This window comes from Lissotriton vulgaris, chromosome 7 (assembly GCF_964263255.1).
Source record: "Lissotriton vulgaris chromosome 7, aLisVul1.2, whole genome shotgun sequence".
Classification (NCBI taxonomy): Eukaryota; Metazoa; Chordata; class Amphibia; order Caudata; family Salamandridae; genus Lissotriton; species Lissotriton vulgaris.
In genome coordinates, this window is record NC_141695.1 from 1,117,312,787 (window position 1) to 1,117,336,221 (window position 23,435).

Genomic DNA, 23,435 nt, shown 5'->3' on the forward strand with positions numbered 1-23,435 from the left:
GTTCTTTTGTAATTAGGTTAAAACCCCTAGAAGAGATATTTTAGATCACTGTTGGCTAATTTGAATTTTAGCAATTGTTGTGCTGCCTTCATGCATCTTTTAATGTTATCTTCTGGTATGGTGATCTATTCTGTGTGTCAAATATCTGAAAAATACCGCCTTGCTAAGATCAAAATGTCGATTATATTTATACATCTGTTATCTTGTTAATCTTTTAATGTGGATTGACTGGCATATTTTATTATGTACTTTGTGTTTTATGACATTTATTACTGAATAAAACAAACTTTGATGGTTTACAACTTTCTGTCTTGAAGCTTTCGACGTATTATTAGACCGTTCAACCTGCTTGATTGGGAGCCTTAAAAATTAATTGACTGCAATGTCTTCCATTTTGCTTTCAAACCTGAAAAATACACTTATCCTATTTGTGAATTGTACCTGTGCGAATGATAACCTGTGACTCCCAAGTCCATACCCTGTTTTTTCCTCTTCCTGGCCTATGGTGCTGTATGGCACCAGCACTTCGAGCTTATAGACCTATAAACTATGGCACTAAAAGTCTGGGAAATACAAGAAAGGTCACAGTCAAGGAAGGCACAGAAAGGTACAGGCTTCACTGAGACATTGCACAAATAGTGTATATGCATTTGTGCAAGCTGTATTTGCATGTGTTACCACATTAAAGCCAGACCTATTGGCTTTGCCCATTGCTGCTGTGAATGTGTTTGCAGTATTTAGACTTTATTGGGATTGTTAAAGTCAGATTTTTTTTAATGGACTGAAGAGAGGGGCTAGTCAATCCAATGTGAAAGGGTTAGAGATTTGCATGTGCTGCTTCATTATGTAAATCTGTTATAGGAAGTATTTAAAGAAGGATGCATGGGTGTATTTTTCTCTTTCCCAGTAGAGGATAAAATTGAATAGAAAAATCTGATCAGAGAAATAGATGTATGGATTAGTAATACAATCAATGAAACAATGTTGTTTTTTCTGAAGTGTACAATATTCGGCATAATTGTTTAGGTGCTGTGCTTTTATCTCCCGAGAAAGTCATTAGAACAAGAAATAATTTATCAAGTTGATGTTTTTCCATTTAAGGGACTTCTTGTGAATAAATGTAATTTCCCCACCATCTCTACTTCTCTACCACGGTTGAGGATTTTATATCCCATTGATTAGATACTAGAATGGGGCATGAACAGAACCTGGTTTCAACGACTGAAACAGCACCAAGGTCAGAGTCTTGATGGAGGTGCAGTCGAGATGCAGACAACCCCTCCAGGAGGGCGGCTTTGATGTGATTAGAAAGAAATGGGTCACTGGGTGGAGAAGATGTGATTCTCCTGACATTGCTTTAGCAGATTAATTTATTATTGTGCTTATGATATCTCACTCCAGAGATTGTGGTAATAGGATGTGTTCTGGATTCTGTGGTTAATAAGATTTAGGTTAATGTGTAGGGAGAAATGCTCTAAAGCAGCAGCATGCTCTGTCTATCTCAGTCTTTATGCAGTAAGAAAACCCACGGGTCTATGAGGGTTTTACAGAAAATTAATTGAGCTTAATAAAACATGATTTTGGGGTTTTTAACCCAAAGCTTTTTCCTCACCACACCTGGGCCATGGTATTCTAACAAACTATTGTATTTATTTGAGCCTACGAAAAGCCTGAACTTTCTATATGTGTTCTGTTGGAGAGATAGGCAGTGTCCCATGCTCAGTGGCATTTACTCAAAGTCTTCAAAATGGAAACCATTTTTTTTTTTAATTCTTGTTTGTATTACTATACAGGGACGTAGCTTTGTCGATAAGATGGGGGTTGAGGGCGATGAGCAACAGAATCCCCAACAATCACGCTGGGATATCTTGATAAACACATTATATGAGAAGCACAACATGAGGGGGCTTACGAGGCAGTGGAAAGAGGGAGGGAGGATTGTTAGGGGCACTTAAAGCACAACTTTTCTAAATCAACATTTTTCAAGGCGTTCAAAACAGAGACGTGAGAGAGAGAGCCTCTCTGTGTGGGTGGGTGTTTGCGTGTGTGGGTGTCTTTGGAAAGGTGGACATGTAAAAATCACAGGTGAAATCTAACTGCCACTTCACCATACATGACTGAAAGCATTTGCACCCAACTATTTACAACGGAATATATTATTTAGGAGGGGGGAGGATGTAACACCCCAAAGAACCCCCTGAAGCTACTCCCGTTAATATAGTCCAAATGTAAAAGAGGACCTACATTTTCTCGCTGGAAGTAACTATTTTCTAACTTTTGTAATGCACTATGACATTCTGTCAATGACTAAGATGGCATCTGAATGATATTTCATTAACAAACAAGCCTTGGCAAAGCCAATCAGCGTCAGCAATTGGAGAGCTATTGGCTTTGTCAATGGACTTTAAAAAACATCTGAAGTATATGATTGACTAGCGTTGTCATTCCAGCATATGTTTGGAAGAGAGGGCGTCGCAGAGAAAATAGCAGTGGAGGATCAACTCAAAGTACCGCAGGAAACATCTGCCTGTAAATTGATCTCTGTGAATCCAGGTTTGTTCTAAGGGCTGCTTTACAACCTGCAACAAGTCCAAAGCAATAGCAGCGAGGTTGAGGGAGGGGCAAACACAGAGAGGAACCATTACATCACCTCCCGTGACTATGTCCTCTGAGTGCCTTTTACAGTTGGCACTGTTCACTGATACAATGCTTTTGAAAAAAGCCTAGGATATATATATTACAATGAGATATGTAAACATTCTTCACCCTTGCAGGTTTCTATGCAGTGCCAACAGGGGCGGCCTTAGGCATGTGCAAGCTGTGCACCTATAATAATCCTCTGAGGATGGATACATATTTGCGTGGCGGCCCCTGGCAGGGATTTGGCGGCCTCCGGCTCTGTTCCACTTCCAAACACACTGACCACCCCCCACCCCTCCTCACTGGCCTCCGCACTCCGCCCCACCCGGACCCCCTCTTCAGGGGCCCCCTACCTACGCTCCCTGCCCAGGCCCGCCATGAGCCTAGAGCCGCCCCTGGTGCCAATCACCCAGTAATGTGGTGTCTTGGCGCCGGGAGCTATCCAGAGCGGGAACTGCCACGCAGCAGAGGGAGTACATTTCAAGAAGGTCTGGGACCTGTCCCTTTCAGGGATATTTGAGAGGTACAAAGGCATGTTAAATTACAGTGTGCCATTTCTCGAGTCTCCAATATGTTCAGGCAGACCTGTGAACCTAGCAGAAAAAGATCACCATGCACTCCTAAAAAAATGCTATTTTAATGCATGCACATACATTTAAAGCAGGGGCAAGGAATGACTGCAGCTTTGAGTTTGAAGCATTGTTGTGAAAAAATGAGATTCCTCCATGAGGGGCTGTACTGCTTATTAGAGAGGGCGGAGGAGCGAAAAGTAATTTTTTTATCAGGCAACTCCCCAGAGATCTTGAGGCTCGCTGCTCTTCTCTCGATTAATTTGGTTTCATGCTCAAAGCAACCCAATTTTTCAAACACCTGGGGTCAAAACAGCAGAAGAGAACAAGTCCCTATCCCCCCCCCTAGCTACAGCTTAAAGCCTTTTTCTTTTAAAAAAAGCCCCCAAAACTCAGAAATTGGCAAACATTAAAAAAACCTAAATGCAAATGAGATGAAAGACGTATATTGCAATGTCCAGAAGCTTAAAATGTTTCTTAAAGGACCTGTTTTTCTTCGCAACCCACATGTGACAGGGATATCTGAAAGCAGCTTTCTTAACACTTTAAAAAAACAAGATTTACATGGCCATCGGAGCTCCAATCAACTGAAAACATGAGCGCTTGTGTTAAGAGCTAAAAACAAATAAAAAATGTAGGGGCATATTAGCAAGAAGATGCAAAAAATATCGCAGAGCCCACTTAGCGCAAATATTTCCATCGCAATCTATCGCTGGAAAATATCACCACGCTAACGCTGTATTAGCAACAATTAGCACCATGGTGATATATATTTCAGTGATAGTGGGAGGGAAGGGCCAACATCACGAGAAAACCAGCGATGTTGCATGGGGAAGGTGGAAAACCATGCTGATACGACCCTGTGGCCGTATCAGCATAATCCACCCCCCATGTTAGGTATTGCTAAATCATGATATTAGCAGGTATTGAAAAAACGGCGATGACCCCGGTTAGTGCGACTTTTTATATCGCAAACTGGGGCCAGGGCCTCCTTGCTAATAGGCGATAGGCCTGTTAGCGGCTGTTTATCAGGTCTGTTGGTCGGGAACGCCTACTTTGCATGTCGTTAGCGATAAATATCAGTGACATGCAAATCGGCACCCAAACCGGTCGCTTACGTCAGAAAGCTGTCGCTAACTGTTGTTAGCGATAGCTTGCTGATAGGGCGATACAAATATCGCCGCTTTAGAGGCTAAAAGTGCTGCTAAAGCGGCGATATGGCCCTTGCTAATATGCCCCATAGTTCCTAAAACAGATGGTATTGATATAGTAATTGGTCCCTGCTCTCGGAGAGGGCTAAACACAGCAAGAGACATGACACATGCATGCCATGGACAATGGAACTTGTTTTGGGACTACTGGTAGGGCTAGGGCCTTTATTGGACGTAGAGATCAGGGTTTTTGAACTGATTGGGTGCTTGGACTAGGGCTAAGATTGGCTGTAAGGTCCTGGTCTCCTATTGGTTCCTAGATTTTAGGCCAAGGGTTCCCATTGGCTGAAGGGGTCACCTGATTACTAGGGCTATAAAAAAGACCAGGCTTAGGGCTTCTCCGCCCGGGCGTCGAGGCTAAGGGCAGAGAGGACAAGGGCAGTTTGCTGTTTGAGCCTGTTAAGGGCAGAGAGGACAAGGACAGTTTCCTGTTTGAGCCTGTTCGAAACTGGTCGGGACTAGGGCCAGAAATGCTGCCCTTTTTCTCATTTAGCAATGCCAGTCCACACCATCCACATCCACAAACAGAGCAACACACTCACACCAAATATACACAACGCACAACACTATGCACAGATTAATATACCAGCATGCACTACAAACCCAACCAGACAACTACTACACACCCTACTATCCCAACTACCTCACATATCCACCATCACCTACAAACAGTACACAACTCTATCCTATACCACTAACCAATACACTCATCACTAACTCAACACCAATCAACACCATACATAACTACATCCCATTCAGACACACTCTCCCTGCTGTAATTAACCTAACAGACCTTCCATCAGTTGTCCAACAAACACCCTCCTCTCCCTTCTACCATAAAACCACAACTTCACAACACACACACTGCACGCCACCACACTTTGTAACTCTTGCAACACATATACTTTCAATGTAATAATAGATCTACATATTTATCACTTTCTTCTAATTTAGCATTTCCAATGCACTACCATATTTCTCAGCCTAAACTTTGCTCAATATATCTTCAAACCCAACCTACTGACTCGTCTTAAACTTCTTCTACTACTCCTTCCAATGCACTCCCCTATCTCTCATCCTATACATCTATCAATATATCCTCTACATCCACTCTCTCATTTATCCCAAACCCCATACTACTACTATGATTGCCAAAATAACCCTTTTTAGACTCTCTCCTACTCTACCCCTCCTTGTATCATCTGACACCTCTGTTACTATACTGATCCCCTAAAACAAACCTTTCTAAACTCTTTCCTCTGAGTCCTCCCCTCCAAAACTAATTTTTACTCATCCAAAAGCCTCCTTCTACTGCTAAGACCTAAAAAAAAAAAAAAATCTTTCACTCTTTTATCCCTCCACTATCCTTTTCAATGGAAATTAACAGACTAACATGTTCACTTCTCAAATTCCATATTAAACTATACTAATATACTACCCAAATAACTGAATAACATATCCACTACTCAAATTACTTCATATTTTTTTACTATACTAATTTTCAACAGTAATCGATTATGGGTTCTGGAGTGGCGTGCTACTCACCAGAAAAGCGATTCAACACTCATCAGGGGTAACAAGTGCTATATGAATGCAAATCTTTCTTCCCCTTTTATCCCTCCGCTTTCCTTCTCACTCCAAGTAACTGACTAATATCCACAACTGAAATTACTTCATTTCACCATATTAATTCACCACTAATCCTTTGTAGGCTTCCTGTATAGCGTGCGTCAACAAGCGCTATATAAAAACGAACCTTTGTCCTCCTCTATCCTTCTGCTACCATTCCAAATCCAAATAACTGACTAACCTATCCACCACTTAAAATGTACTTGCATGTTTCACTATACTAATTCAACACTAATCCTCTATGGGTCCCGGAGTAGCGCGCTACTCGCCGAAAAAGCGCTTCGACGCCTGGTCAATGGTAGTAAGCGCTATATAAATGCAATTACAATACAATACAATACAATTAGGAGAGTGATGATGAAGCCTGCAAATAGGACGTATATGGGAGGGCAGAAGCCCACAAAGTATATACAACATGTCTCTTCGAGACATCCGCTGTCTAGAGCTGAGACGGTGAGACCTATAAAAAGAGAGAGAATGAAAAAAACGCTATGAAGCCACCATTATTCAGCTCTGCTCAGGTAATAAAATGTGGCTATATCAATAGCCATAAAAGTGAAATGTTGTGCCAGGGCCTCTGTATGATTTAAAGACAATTTTAGAAAATGCAAAAATCCTCCTAGTTCTGCGCTTCTGCTGGATGGGAATATTTTTGTGGCATCAGGACATTCTGCATCAGGACATTCTGCTGCCGGACATAATAGTGCACAGCTATACATAGTTTCTTTTGAAAGACTGGTCTGTAACACTACCATATGGCCATGGTAAGTAGTCAAATACGAGCACAACAGTTCGTTTAGAAACAATTGTCTTTGCTTACCCGTAGCTACTTGAAAATGAAAGTGCAAATTTGAAAATACACTATTATTATTTCAAAACCCTTTCCGCCATTTTAACTGATTACACATGAAATGAAAATAACTGTACATTTCACGCAGGCGGTGGACCGTAAATTCTGAATGCAGTGATAATACATGGGTAAAAAAATTGATTTTAGTCTTGCCTCAAACTTGATATTAAATTCCAATTCAAAATACGCTATTATTTACAGTTTTCTTGTAAGTTAAAATACACTTGCTTGGCCTTAATCAAACTACGCTCAATATCGATTACTCAAAGAAGGCAGTCATTTTTCATTCTCTTTGCCCATGACATAGAACTACCGAAGCAAAAAGGGTGCAGTGAAATGTGCACAACCTTCTCATATGTTAGTTATGGGTTAGAAATCTTTGTTTTACATTCATCTGCTAGCTATAATGATTCATCTTTTAAAACAATTTTATTTTTCCCTCGCCATATTTTTTTATTGTTTACCAGTCTACTGGTGAAAGACAAACAACTGCATATCTTACTCTAGATGTATTGACACTTATTGCAGCAATACAGAAATTAACTTTATTTCTTCTGTGTTAGTTTACTACAGTAGCTCATGTTCCCCTTCAGTTGGGTTTTACTTTTTCGCTGAGTTCTCTTTTATGTGGATACAAATTTCCTCCTTGGGTTTAGATAAGTACAAAGAGAAATCCGGCTCTTTCTATGCCCTGTGTTAGCCTGTCCTTTTATTGCCCCTGAGGTTCCAATATGGTAACATCATGTCCATCTATATGGAAATTGGGTTCTGTGTTTTGCAGAAACAGTCTTGAGAGTTGTAAGATCACAAGCAGAGAAATAGGATTGTTGTCTTGAGAGTGATGCAACAGGAATGTGTGTTCTGCTTCACAGTCAACTCAATGGTTCTGCATCAGTTTGATTGTCCCTGAATTAAATTCTGGAACCTGCCAATAAAAATTAACATTCTTGAGAGCTTACTTCAGTTTAAGAGATTTTTGGCAAAAGAAATCTCTGTCAGGAGCTATGCTCAAGATCTTTAAACTATGGTGCAGGAGGGCGAAAAACCTTCCCACTGGAAAGGTAGGGAGATCTTCTTGTACGCCAAGGGATGCAGCGTATCGATTCTCCCTGGATTCACACAGCAAGCATAAGAGTATTCCTGTGCCTAATAAGGAAGAGGGAGGGGGCACCACGACTGAAAACCACTTCAATGAGAAGTGGGAAAAATAATCCCTTTTTATATACAACCCTCACCCTCTCTAGTAGTGGCATGCTTCATCGTCAGGTTCACCCTGACTCCTGACTTCTAATGGCAGGGGCGGTTCCTCCAGGAGGGCATTTAGGCGTTGCCCCCTCATTATTTTGCTGCAGGCAGCTGTGAGCAGTGCTGATATATAAAAGTGAAAATGGGTGTAATATATTAAAATCATTCCTTTAAAAAGTGTAGGGTTTAATTACACTTCACTCAGCCCGCCTGCAGCAGTCAGCAGTCTCAGCCGCAGGCCAGCTCCTTTCCATGTCACCTGTGTGTGTAAGTGCAGTCAACAACAACTAAGCATATCGAGTTGGTCAGTGCCTTTCCCTGGCCAGCCCGACATGCACAGTTTTCAGCACTCTTGCCTCCCGATTGAAGGACCTGGGATGGAGTCGAAGCCGCAGCCCCCCAGTCTCCTGATGAGCGGCGAGTTGTCCTGCCCAGGCCAATCCATCTGCTTTAGAGTCTCTTTGCAGAGAATGCAGAGCCTATGATTGGGCAAGTCCAGGGTGCATATTCACCAATCACTGCACAGCTTTATTGTGAAGCCCTGCAGTGATTGGTCAATATGCATTCGCTCTCAGCCTCTCTCTCTCCCCCCCCCTCTCTTCATGCATAGGTATACGCCATTACACAACATGGAGAGTGGAGAGAGAGAGTCAAGAGGAGAGCTCTGGGTCTGATCTCATGGCCCCTTCCTTGAGCCGATGCGAGGCCTCATCAGGATTCAGACAGGTCCGACCCACTAGTGAGTAGAGAAACTGTTTTAAGTTGTTTATAGCGTAAACTTACAGCGCTTTACATGAGCACAAGTTACCACAACATATTATATGTTCTGGTAACTGGTGCTCATGTAAAGCGCTCCAAGTTTGTGCTATATAAAACTGAAAAACAAGTCTCTTTCAAGTTACATTAAAGTCAGTGATGATGGGTTGTACAGTACAACTGTAACTGCCTTTGATGTAACTTCAAAGAGGTTAGTTTTTCAGTTTTATAGAGTGTAAACTTGTGTCGCTTTACAACCCATCATCCCTGACTTTGCTGTAAGTTGAAGAGACTCGTTTTTCAGGTTTATACAGTGTAAACCTGGAGCGCTTTACATGAGCACCAGTTACCAGGACATGTTATATGTCCTGGTAACTGCTGCTCATGTAAAGCGCTCCTAGTTTGCGCTATAGAAAACTGAAAAACGAGTCTCTTTCAAGTTACATCAAAGTCAGTGATGGCAGGTTGTACAGTACAACCCGTCACTACCTTTGATGTAACTTCAAGAGACTAATTTTTCAGTTTTATACAGCGTAAACTTGGAGCGCTTTACATCACAGCGTAAACTTGGAGCGCTTTACAGGAGCACTAGTTACCAGTAACGCGCTCCGAGTTTGCTCTATATAAAACTGAAAAAACAAGTCTCTGGAAGTTACATCAGAGGCAGTGATGACGGGTTGTGCAGTACAGCCCTTTACTGCCTTTGATGTAACTTCAAAGAGACTTGTTTTTCAGTTTTATACAGTGTAAACTTGGACTCTACATGACCACCAATTACCAGGAAATATTATATGTCTTAGTGACTGGTGCTCATGTAAAGCGCTCCAAGTTTGCCCTATATAAAACTGAAAAACGAATCTCTTTTAAGTTACATCAAAGGCAGTGACGGGTTGCACTATTGCAGAGTTAAGGTTTTGGACATAGTCATGTTTTGAATCACACGCTGTTGAGCCCACCTGAGGCTCAAACCTGCTTTCTCAGCTCGAAAGTCTGCAGCCATAGCCTTAGTCACAACCTCACCCACAAGAATGGCAGCATTTTCAATATAATATACAATGAAGTCCCAATTGTTGTTTATTTATCTTATGCAATTTACAACCATTGACAAAGCCAATAGTCCTGGCTTGATGTAGGTGTAATGTTACTTGTTGTGTTATATAACGGATGAATGAGTAGCAGTAAAATACCAGTGGGCACACACTATGCTAAGCACAGTTTTTTAACTTTAGTGTTTTAAGCCACGCCCTTAATTATAGCTGCCACGCCCCTATGAGGGACCCCACAGATTTTACATCCCACATAAAGCCTTGTGTGTCACCGAATGAAAATGGAAGTGGCCACTCTTGGGGAGGCAGAGAAGGAAACCATAAAGGTGATTAAGAGGTTGGATGGTCATGCTGGCATCAGTGCGGTGGTCCAGTTTATTAATGTAATAACTGCACTTTGACAGTTGCTTTATTAACCTGCTTGCGTTCTCAACTTTGCTTGAAAATGCACCGTTTGCCAACACTTTTTTTCAAAATGTTCTCAGGCGGAGAAAGCCCCCCAAGCCCTCCTTAGGCTGTTCGGCCTCGCTCGCTGCCCTCGCTCGCCGCAGTGTGCTGCACTAAACATTTTACCCTCACCACTTTCAAATGGCACCAGCTGCCACTCCCAAAGGTCAGGGTGGGCTCAATCATGTTATAGGAAGCTGTTTGCATATTAGTAACCAGGGAAGTTACATATACATAAAACTTCCTCATCCACTCCAAAAGTATCCCTTTATTAGCTGGGTGAATGGGAAATGATTAAAATAAACTATAGAAGGGTCAAAAGGGCTACAATGGTCCTATGACCCTTAACGTGCCAACATATTCATGACCTACACTGATTGCCTTACAAGGTCCAAGGCATATGTCAAGGCAAGTTTGTTTTTCTAATACTCCCTGTGATGTTTGTTTTCTCAGAAGTTTCATAACATTGCATGCAGTTAGGTATGCAAAGGCAGTGAATACTTGGTACCACAAGCCATGTGCCAGCAGACCACCGTAGGTATACCGATGGTAGGGAATCTTTACGGAAGTTTGACACAGGGCCACCCTCCCCTGCTCCTGTTTGAAAGTACCCACTGCCAGGGTGCCTTTGAGCCAGCAAGCGTTCACTGCCTATGCATGCCTAAAATAAAATATTGTCCATACAATAACATTAACCTTCTAAGAACAGAAACATAATCGGGGGAATATTAGAAAAACAAATCTGCCCTGAATTCCCTGGACCTTGTACAGTCTTCATGTAAGGCAGAAACATGTTGACACTATAGGGTCATATGACCATTGTAACCCTATTGCTCATTCTATAGTTTATTTTAATAATTTCCCACCCACCCCGCTAATAAAAGGATTCCTTGGGGGGTGGATGAGGATTTTTTTTATATGTAACTTCCCCCAACTACTAATCTACAAAAAGCTCCCTGGAACATGGTTGAGCCCAACCTGAACTTTAGGAGTCAAGGTGAAACCGAAGATGAAAGATGCCACTACTAAAGTGGGTGAGGGTTGTATACACGACACGACACAGTGGATCATAACATCCTTCTCCGCCGTGTCGAGCAGGCTGGCATCCAGGGCCCGGCTCTGGCCTGGGTCAGATCCTTCCTGACGGGCAGGTCTCAGACCCTAAGCCTGGGTGCCTTCAGGGCTCCTAGAGAGCACTCGCTCTGTGGGGTCCCCCAGGGTTCTTCTCTGTCCCCTCTTCTCTTCAACCTTTATCTTCGCCCCCTTCTACTTTCTCTGAGGCTGTGGGACGTCACCGTGTTTAACTACGCGGACGACCTGCAGCTCATCTTTTCTCTTAATTCCCCTTCTGCTATTCCTAACTTTCAATCAGCCATGTCCCACATTCTCCAGTGGATGGGCCACAACCAGTTAAAGCTGAACCCCGGTAAGACGGAGCTCCTCCTTCCTGGTAGGAGCCCCACCTTCTGGGGGCCGCAATTCTGGCCGGCGGAACTGGGCCCGTCTCCCACCCCCGTGTCTTCGGTGAAGAGCTTAGGGGTCACTATTGACTCCGCTATATCCCTAGGGCCGCAGGTGGGGACCGTGGTCTCGTCCTGCATTTACCAACTGCGCAGGATCAGAAAAGTGGCATATCTCCTGACACCTGATGCCCTCCTGCAGGTTATCATGGCCCTCGTCCTCTCCCGCCTAGATTTCTCCAACTCGATCTACCATGGTCTGCCTAAAACATCGATGGGCAGACTACAGGCGGTCCAAAATCAGGCGGCGAGATTGGCCTTAGGGATTCCGAAGTGGCAATCTGCCAGGCCCCTCCTCGTCAAACTCCACTGGCTCCCTGTCTCCTCCAGGGCAGCCTTCAAGATCGGCTGCCTTATCTTCAAATCCTTGGCTGGCCCCTGTCCCATTTTTGTAAAATCTCTCATCCGACCCTACTGCCCGTCCCGCAACTTGAGATCCTCCCATCTTCATTTCTTGACTGTCCCTTCCTACAAGCTCTGCAGATCTGGAGGCCGGAGATTTGCATACCTGGCCCCCAAGTTCTGGAATTCTCTCCCCCTTGCTCTTAAAATTTCCAACTCTCTGATCCTCTTTCGTAAATCTCTAAAAACTTGGCTTTTCCCTCAATCTGGTTAGTCTCTCTGTCCCCTCTATTTCCAACCAGCGCCAGGAAACCCATGGTGTCAGTGCGCTATACAAGCACCCCTTACGATACGATACGATAAAAAAAGGATCATTTTTTCATTTTCCGACTTCTCATTGAAGTAGTGTTCAGCCATAGTGCAAACACACCTCCCTCCCTTTTTATCTCATTAGGCAGAGGGACACTCTTATGTCCCTGTTCTTCATTATGCAAATGTCAAATTACCTTTGCCTCAAAGTCAGGCAACCTAATAATGAGATGGCTTTGTGAAAAAGTGTTTAGCTATGAAGAAAACAAGCATTCTGCCCTAGGGTCGATAATAACAAATGAGGTTCATTTTCAAGTTGCCACTAAACTCCCCTCCCTGTTCAGAGAAAGCTGAAAGTGAAAGCTGACAAAACTAGGGTTTCCCAAACCTTCAGAGCAAGACCTCATTGAAACTCAGCAGAAAGATGTGATAGGGTCAACTGCTCAATCAATCGATTTTGCCATAACAAATTTAGCAATTAGGACAGTAGAGATAGGGGAGGTGGGTTTTTAGTGGACAATTGCACCCCATGAAACAACATTTGAGAAAGACTGGTCTTGACGAATGATACACAGCATCTCACAGTGCAGCACGTGATTCCACTCTGATGAACTAGAAATTCACACAAGTGACAATGCTGAAATGGCTGAGAATTCAATTGTTTTCGACAAAATGGGCTGCAATGGAACAGCTTGACCTATGCTACTGCCAAACACAGACTGCCATGTATTCTAAAAGAACATTGTCCACCTGTACATTTTTGCATTGGAGCATTGCCTGTTCACCTGCAAAACATGTTGGATACGGCACCGATCTTGAAGCAAGTAATAGGTAGAGTGGTTTAAGCCACCAAAGCCCTGAGCCAAATATCTGCAGTGGCGTAGCTAGACCTAGTGCCGCCTGTGCGGGATCCTGTGTTTGCTGCCTGCGACAGGCGCATGCAAGAGCGAGGGGTGCTGCCGATTCCTGCAACAGCCACAGGTGAGAGTGGGGGGGAGGCCGCCGCCCCAAAAATCTGTGCCACCCATGGCGGACTGGCCCCACTGACCCCCCGCATGCTTTGCCGCTGAATACCTGTCCTCGATCTGAAAGTAACAAAAGTGACAGTGCAAACCACGAGATAGGTTTCACTATAAGGGGTGATATGATTGCTTCAGCCCAAGCCAGTGATAAGGTAACGCCAACATGAATGTCAATATTAATCATCTAGTTAGGAATGGCTCTAGGTACGTGCGTGTGCAGTTGGGCAACCTTGCTTCTGTGTGCTAGGTTGCCTATGTTACATTTTTAAACCTACGCAAACTTTGTGCATTTCATAAAGTGAAACATTGTGTAAAAGGAGGATTTTGTTGAAGAAAATGACCACAACAAGCTCATACTGGGATAATTCAATGAATAACAGGTTTACCAGGAAAATACATTTATTGAAGCCTTTTTTGGTAAACTGACAGGAACGTTATTTCAAATCCACAAAAATTGCTTCTTGACACAGTTGAAAAGTTGTGGAATACAGTCTGGTCTGCCTTAGTGAAAGACTTACACAGCCCCAGGTCACACTTGCCAAATCAAGGTATGCTCTCCTGGAAATGTGAACTGAGGGTGGAGTGTGAATTGCTGTAGTTAATAGAACAGGAACTCTTGGATAGCTAATACCAAAGATTGAATGCAGTGGCGGGGCGCTCCGCCCCGGGGGGGCATGAGCTTTGGGGGCAGCGGCCTCCCCCCACCTCACTCTTACCTGTGGCCGTGCAGAGTGGCAAAAGCAAGAATCGATTGCCAACACCCCACCCCCCATTCTTACGGCTGCCGCGGGGCAGGAAAGACTGGGACCGCCACGGGTGGCAAAACGCCTAGCTACGCCACTGTTCTATTGTGAGTGAAAATAGGTAAATGTTGACAGTGCGAATAAGGAAATGCCTTTTCATCATAAACCGTCACATTTTACACATTACTCCATAGACCTTCTTCTGCAACAGTCAACTTTGACTCAAAGAATAAAACGTTCCAGCAAAAACTATTGAGGAACGTGTTGACTGCAGAACCCTGTTTTTTAACCACTGCCTCCCACATTTAATCCAACACACATACTACTGATACACAAATCAAACAATAACAGTGTTGTATGTTTAGACCCAGACCTTTGCTTCTCTCTCTGCATCTAAGATGCCGCCGCTTTGCTCCTGCAACAGTGCATAGGCCCTCTGAAGTGCCTGGTACTCCTTGGTGAACTGCCGAAACCGAAGCTCAGACTCCTCCGCTGCCAAACTCTTTATGGGGGAAAAAGAGTAAACATAGCATTAGGAATGAGTGCGGTGAGACTGTTTGTTTCTTTGTTTGGCGATTTCTGTTGAGCACGAATCAGGCAAGTAAGACACAAGGACTAAACATTAAAAGTTGGTGAACAAGTAAAGTATAAGAAAGGTGCATACCAAGAGGATAAGGGCCTTATTATGAGTTTGGCGGTCCATAGGTCCTCCAAACTCGCGGTGGCGGTAGGGGACTGCCACACCAGCGGACCGACTGCTGTATTACGAGTACGGCAATCAGACTTCCTTGGGACCACTGCACCTGCCAGGGATCTGCGATCCTTGGAGTTGGTGTGGCGGTCTTGAGGCCACAATATAATTGGGGGTGTCGCTGGGGCACTGCAAAGCATAGTACAAGTTTCCTCACCACCACCAGCCTCATGGTGGTTCTCACTGCATGAAAATGCTGGAGGTGAGGAAACTTAGTATGCCCTACAGGGCCCCCTGCTCTCCCATGGCCTAGGAATGCATGCATGGAAGCACATGGTGTGCCCCCCTTTCTGCATACACCCACAGTTCCAGCACGGCATGGACTTTGCAGCCCATGCCATGCTGGACCATGCTGTGCCAGGCCCATGGCGATGCTTTTCTAAGGGTCGCCTATGTGCCTTTGAAAAGCCGCACTGTGGGACCGCCACTGCAGGACTGCCCACCCAGATTACAATTTGTAATCCAGCGTGGCGCCCTGCTCCCACACCACCAAAGTCGTAATCTTCCCCTATGTGTATATTATGGGACTATCTCAGATGGATCTATATGGTAGACAGAGGGGCAAGGATTGAGTGCCTCCAACAGGGGAATTGGTGTTAATAGCAAAATTTTTTTTTTTTTTTAAATAATCACACAGAATATTGTGAAATTCTGTTGCCCGTAAGTCATGTGAAAATTAAATAAAAGGGTAAGAAATGTATTAAAATAATTCCCCTTAAATACCGGTTGGAACTGGATTAAGGAGAACATGTCTCCCACAAGACATTTTCAAAGTGAACATGTCTCCAGCAGGGAACATTAATGTGAAGTTTCACACTTGAAGATTTCACAAAATTCCACAAAGTGCTTGCAACACTAAACAGACGAATTTCGTGAAAACTTAAGCATGAACTTAATTTCACCCAGATGTAATAAAAAATAATATATAATAACTTGTACAGGAACTATCCTACAACTACATGAAACACGATTGTGAATCTGAAAAATGGTCATGAAATAATCTTATATGTAGGCTACATTTTAATTAGAGTTTAATTAATTATAATATTAGAAAATAGTTGTGTGAGGCATATTATACTGAGGAGTCAATTTGCTGGTAAATTTGTGGAAGTGAATGCAAATTCAAAACTAACTGTTCCATAAATACTGATACATGCTGAAACCTTAAATATCGGGGATAGGATCTACGTTTCAACTAAAAGAAAGCTGCCTATTGGTCCCAACGCAGACTTATAGTAAGATCCCGCTACTGTCTAATCCCATGTGTTCGGTGCAACCACAATGAAATATCAGATTATGATTTGTTTTAGAAGGAAATAGCAAGCACAATGCTTTCAAAGATCATCGTTGTCATTTAGCCAAGACATAATAACTAGTTTTAGCTGTATAATTCATTTTGCTAAGCCACTGTCATCTAGAGTCAGATAGTAACAAATTCTGTTGCCTTTGATCAAATTTATTTCAATTACGCTTTCTCACAATGTGCCTCAGGTATGGATCCACATAATTTCTGGTTGAGCAATTTCCTCAAACTTAGAATTTTAAGTTCTTACATAAAACGCAGCAAATTCTAATGTGCAGCCTACCGTGAAATGAGCAAGTCAGACATGCCTTCATCTGATCTGGCTCATCCTCTCATGCATACACACCAATATGGAACAAGGCTGATTTTCATCAGATAAGTGATACTAAAAGGAAGGCAAGGGCTGGGAAAGGGTCAGTCAGGTGTCATGAAAACAAGAAACATCAAATAAACATCAGTTCTAAAAAAAAGTATCTTCTTGAGCTTAAAATGTAAAATTTACTGTTATAAGAAATCAGATTTACAATTTGACTATCCTATATTATCGTACGCTACATTTGCACACCTCCATTAACCTTGGGTCCTGTACTCTTCAACATAGCTACTGGAGGCAATATCTAGAGAAACAAGTTTTAAGAAGAGAATATGAGTAAGTTTTAGTAACATTAAATAGAAAAGGTTCCAGGTGTGATCAGTGAGAAATGAAAAACTTGTCCATATTTGAAGGTGACCTAAGAGGAGGATTCTTTGAATGAAGCAGGTCAGATGACATTTCCTACCTTTGGAACACAAATATGAAAAACTCTTCAATTTTTGGAGGTAATCTGAATGAATAATTTGTTAAATGTAGCAGATCAAATGATATTACATGGTTTGAGAAGACTAATATACATGAACAACGCTGTGAAAATAATAAAAGCCCGTAAAGTCATCATAAAAGAGACTGGGATTTCTTTTCTTTGGGACAACCATGATGCACATTGCAGTGTTCTGTGCTTTCTGCATGTTTCCAATGGACCCTTTAGAGATGCAACTAAAGAGGCTATTGTAGTGATCAGTGCAAGGGTTGATAGCCACGCCTACAGTGGAGAAATACAAAAAAGTTGTTGAATGGAACAGTGAGCATGGGATTCATGTCTGGGCAGATCTATGGTACTTAGGTGGCCTCACTTTGAAAAACACATGTAATAGATGGAATGTGTTCATTTATCTGAGCCACTGGTAGTTACTTGGGGCCACATTATAGTCCTTGGCTTCTCATCCACTAAGCCACTATATACAGACACATCCATGGCCACAACAACCTTGGTCTTGGCCCTGCTCCAATAGGACAGGTGAAGCCTGGAAATGCCAGACCCTCTCCTCTCCAGACATCAACACAAGCAACCCCACACCTGTTCTGACATTCTGTTTCTCCTCAGTTAGGTGTAGCTTGAGTCCAATTGCACTGTGAGCACAGAAGGCATGCCTTGGCACTGTTGTGTGCCTAAGGTAAGCCCACTTAGAACCAACGCCATCTGTTATCATGGACAGGCTTTGTTAAGTTTGCTTCCCTTTCACACAATAACCTTTTACACACATTTGCATGTCTGACAATGTTGGATTCGTTTTTCAGAAACGTCTTCACTAATAGATTTTGCTTCACCTAACATTATAGAAATAAACAAATATAGTTCAGCATTTAGGACCGTACCCTAAACTAAAATTCTGCACTTTGTGTGCAGTTATTGAGAACTTACCAGTGCATGCAGTAAAATGAAGGCAGCCATGCTTATCTTAGACATCAAGGCATCATAAACATTTCAGAAAGTCTTTACTATGGTAATTACACTCAAAGGCAGGTGGCAAAATCAGTTATTGAAAGGAAGGCACAAACTTGCTTGGCTGGTGATCAACATTACCTCATCCAGGTCATCATCCGGAGTGGCCGGCGTCCGGTCAGTACGATAAGATGCCACAGAAGAGGTTTCTGAATCCATGGAATCATCATCGTATCCAAAAACAGTGTCCACCAGATGTCTCTGAAAAGTGAAGGTAAAGGGGGTAACTGGAGCTGAGTTTGGGAAACTAAGTGGGAATCTCTGAAATATTTTTCATCCGTGAATATGTGTGATGAAACATGTGTGCAGCCTGAACATAGGAAAAGGGAAGCTTCAGAAGGATTGATTCATAAGAAACAACCACATTGGACATGCCTACCTCAATCACCCACCAGACAACTGCAATCGATGTCACTCTCTCTCTCTCTCTCTCTCTCTCTCTTTCTCTCTCTCTCTCTCTCTCTCACTCTCTCTCTCTCTCTCTCTCTCTCTCTCTCTAACTCGCAGATATTCAATGCATCCACAGAAGCAGAGCTGGAAGTCGTGCTTTTTCCTACATGGCCACCATGTCCTGGAATGATCTCCCTCAAAATGTCAGGACCTCTTCATCACTACTCAACTTCCGCAAGATGCTGAAGAGCTAGCTTTACAACTAACCCAGAGGATCTACTTCGGATGACCCACACCTACTCTCGTTTGAGCTACACACCTGCTCAAGCACCTGGACACCCAACTCACAAAGTAGCAACAACCCTCTGTCCAATAGCTCAATAACCAGCTAAGATCAACTCTTTGATGAAAGCGTTTTCCAACACACATTACGTGCATAGAATCCAAAGAACGTCGTTCACCATTAAACCAAATACAGTCTAGTTGTAAGGAAAAAGTACAAAAATGAATTAGACCAGCTCCCTAAAACCACTGGTTCCCAAGTTCATTATTGAATTCATAAGAATTTGAATGGGAATAGAGTTCAATTATTGGTGTCATTATAAAATGGTTATTTGTATGCAGGGTTAGCTCAGTGCACTCACTGTTGAAGCACTGTAAACATGGCATGCCACTGTTCACCAACTTTTAACGGTATCAACCCTGGAAGGAGAAAAAGCTCAGTGAAGCCAAAAGAATTCATACATCTAACCCGCTTTTCTACACATTTTCCTCCACCATGAACTCTTTCACAAGCATCATACAAACACACATATATATATACATGTTTGTCTACACATTATATGAACTATTGAGAAAACCTCAGACTCTAGCAATATGGCTTGGAATCACTGGCAACACAGAATTTAATAAGTTTATATTCCAAATATAGGTAAACACCCGGACATATGGGCCATATTTAGATCTCAGCATATGGAATAATCAGTCACAAATGTGACGGATATCACTTCAGCTGTAGTACGATCTCCATAGGATGTAATGGGATCGAAATATGGCGGACGGGATGTCAGTCACGTTTGTGATGGAGTATTCTGCTCCACCAAGCTCTAAATCAGACCCATAGTTACACTGGAGGAAGGCACTTCTAAACGACCTAGAAGGGATTACAATCCCAAATGTATCTCCATCTTTTTTTTTATTTTCAAAATCAGTCATGCAACTTTATGTTTTATAACGTTTGCTACTAAGTTTCATATGTCAGGCTACCACCCTAATCTGAAATGCGTACAATTAATCTGAGAAATTGAAATAGTGGTAAAACAAGGGCAGAGATTTTTGTCAACTAATTTTGTGGCATTGCCAAACAGTGTCATACCACCAGGAGAAGTTAGATTCACTCCACTCAGTGTGAAGTGTAAATGATAGGAACTACAGGTATGTTCCCATTTTCATCAGAGAGAACTCTAAAGGGAAACACATCAACCTAGGCATTGCACTCTGCTTTAGCGCATTCACATGGCAGTATTTCTGCAAAATGTTGAAGTACTGGATCAAGAAATTATTTTTTACACCGGATTTGACCCAGAAATCCAATACCCGAAGACCAGCTATTACACCAGCATTCCTGTATTCATTAGACATCTATCGCCCACTAGCCAGGCCTTTCTTGCCAAATTTTCAGGACAGTAATGATGCTAGCACTAGCAAATCATTGGTGCACTAGGCATTCCTTCATTATCCAGTGGCTATACCGGTAACCTTTCCTTTATTAGCCAATCGTGGAATCAATATCCCACTCTAATCAGCCGTCAGAGTAAACGTCAGAGAGCAAGTACAATGTGTGTAACTTTTTCCAGTTCTTTCAATGTAAGACATACATACAGCAAAACAAATGGTTGTCCTCTGTCCTCTATTTGTTCATCTTTCCCTGTGAATTCTTATAATTATATTTTATCAGTCTGTTGCTATGCACATGCACAATATATATGACTAAAATACACTGATTGGAATATCCTATTCATAATTTGTCTGCTCTCATTCACATATGGTCCGAACCTGTTTCCATTCATGATTAACAACATGGCCACTGGAATTATGCGATATTGCAGCTGCAGCGAATTTCACATAGTTATGCAGTTGACACATTTGCTACATAATCCTTCATCTGCTTCCTAATATGCAGATTTTAACAAAATAATTGTTTCTAGCTCGAAGGGGTCGAACATTACTAAAAACATGGAGACACATGTTCCTGTGCACTGGAAGGCCCTTTACAAACCTTGATTGGTTATCTTTCAGATGCTTATAACTGTATTTGGGTGTAAAATTACTACTTTTAAGATTAAACCCTTTGCCAGAGAGTTATCTTGTGTAAAAATGACAAAATAGAGTGATAATACTATATACTGTATAATTTGGCACTCATCAGCCGCATAACTCCAGTGGCTTTTATTAACAACACCAGGTATCTCACTTAGAGCATGACAGATGGTCATCCACCGCATCAAGTCATCGGATGCTGTGGCTTCTGCTGTCATGCTGGAGTCGCCCACCCTATAGTGCGATCTCCACATGCCTGGTGGGGATCACTGCCTTCAAACCAACTGTTAGAGCTTTCCTACAGCTGTTCTACGAATGCAGAAGAGTTTGCTGAGCAGGCATCATTTTCTTTGGGTCCGGATTAGCAAACATTCCAAAAACAGGAGACTGATGTTGAAAAAATAAAAAAATAAATAGCCCTGATGTATAGGGAGCTTCCTCCCTGTGCTTCAAGGTCTTTTCTTTATTTCCTTGCCCGGGAAGGCTCATCGGTGGAACCCCTGAGGCTCCACGATCTATGAATGAGGTGAAGGAATCGCAGGATGGTGGCATGGATGAAACAATTTATTGAGGTCAATCTGTGACACCAAACTCTAAAAGACCCATCATGTCAAATACACCGTCCTTTTCTTCAGATTTAACAACCACCTTTGTTTCCGGTGAACACAAGCATACCTTTTCAACTATGCTGACTGAATTTATATTGAATGTTCTACTTCTTTGATACATACTACATGCACACAAAAAGAGGGTGAACTATGCAATCGGCGCCCACCACTTATTTTTCGTGTTTGTTTATTTTTTTACTTGAATTTCTTGCTGCACTTAAAGTAACACCCTAGGCAAGTGCATACATTGGATTTTGAAGGGGTTGCCCATGCACATGTGTGTACACACAAACACACACACACGCACGCACATAGACACACACACACACATATATTTCCCACCCACTGGAACACCCTTTTCACAATTTCCCAATACCTTGATGGGTTTGGAGCTCCTTTTATGCTTTCTGCGTCGGATGAGTTTTTCTCTGTCCTGAAAAGTAAAAAAAAATAAAGTAAAATAGAATCAATATTTGTGTCATTAATTCACACCTCTTCCTAAAAGATTCTAGACATGCCTCTTTTCTTGACAAGCTGCAGTGAAACTTCCCCTTTATGATTCCTTTGGAAAGCATCAAGGGATAATTCGCGGTGTTATTGTACTCTTCATAAACCTAAAACATGACAAACCATTATTTGTGATTACTGGACAACAAGTCCCCAACAACCTATGTGAAACTATGTATTATTCATTTCTACCTTTTTGTTGACTTGCACTGGCGGCAGGGCGTCTATAGTTTCTTTAGATGAGGAAATGACTTGTGTTGTGGAACTCTCTTAATTTAGGAAAGCTTTCGCCTTCTCTGCCCCGGAGAGTAGATTTTAAAATGACCATTTTAAGTAGGTTTTACCTCTGTTCAATCAATGTTAGTCAGAGCTTCCAATGTTGGTTGGTGTAGGGACCAAAGCAACAGAGAGACAAAGCAGGTAATTTACACTTTGGCACAGGTCTCACCCACCAGCCAACCAAATCAGCATGGCCTCCGCTCCTCTGTTGGGGAGCCATCCACCATATATTGAGGTCCTCGCCTGTTGATGTGGATTTCACTGCCTTCTGTCTATCCACCACTGCAGCAGTTGCACAGAATCTACAGCAGTTAACCATGCAGCTTCCATGTTGTTTTGGGCCAGTTGGCAAGCGATTTTGTTTTCAGAAACGAACCCCTGAAGTTGGGGTTTGTTTCTGAATATCCAAAAGCAAATGTTTCTGATATGTGGTGAGTTTTCTCCCAGTGCATGTGGGTCACAGGCATTGGTTCCTGGTCCGGGCTGCCTGGTAATTCCTGGTGGCAGTGGCGTAACGAAACTTGAGGGGGCCCCCCTGCAAACTACATGGAGGGGGCCCCACTCCCATTCTCCATGCCAGTCTAGAGCTCTCAGGCCAGCGACCCGCCATACTGCAGGGGCTGCGGGGCTATTGTAACGCCACTGTCACCAATACAGCCGTTAGAAGTAACACTGGATGGTGGATTTAAAGGTTGGGCTTAGTCTGCCAGCAGGCTATCATAGGTGGTGGTCTATTCATTACAGGGTCCCTGCCATCAGTAGGCCCGGGGAAGTTTGACCAATTTTAGCTGGGTTTCCTGATGCAGACTTCTGTCATGATATACAGCATCGGGCCCACTCATCGTACAGTTTTGACAAGAGTGCATCCACTGCTCCTTCTCGTTTCCGTTTCGAAACATTAGACAATGCAACAATGCTGTATTTAAAAAGCAGATGTAACTACAAAGAGCAAATTTTGATAATACATTTTTATTAGCAGACAATAGCAATCTTAAGAGGCATTGCATAGCTTCATACACTCTTTGACCCCAATTCCAATACAGTCTCTCTCTCTCTCTTTCTCTTTCTCAGTCAGCCAGTCTCTCTCTTTCAGTCAGTCAGTCTCTCTCTCTCTCTCTCTCTCTCTCTC

The 23,435-nt window shown here is 42.7% G+C and overlaps 1 protein-coding gene across 1 annotated transcript in view; it reads right to left on the reverse strand.

Moving 5' to 3' along the window:
• LOC147703008 (janus kinase and microtubule-interacting protein 2-like) overlaps positions 1–23,435 on the reverse strand; it is a 179,037-nt gene that overhangs the window by 77,300 nt on the left and 78,302 nt on the right. Inside the window, exons 7-9 of the mRNA XM_086931569.1 lie at positions 21,897–21,953; positions 18,285–18,404; positions 14,703–14,831 (exon numbers count right to left, since the gene is read on the reverse strand). Coding sequence (XP_086787695.1) covers positions 14,703–14,831; positions 18,285–18,404; positions 21,897–21,953 — 306 coding nt within the window. The remainder of the gene's footprint in view (positions 1–14,702; positions 14,832–18,284; positions 18,405–21,896; positions 21,954–23,435) is intronic.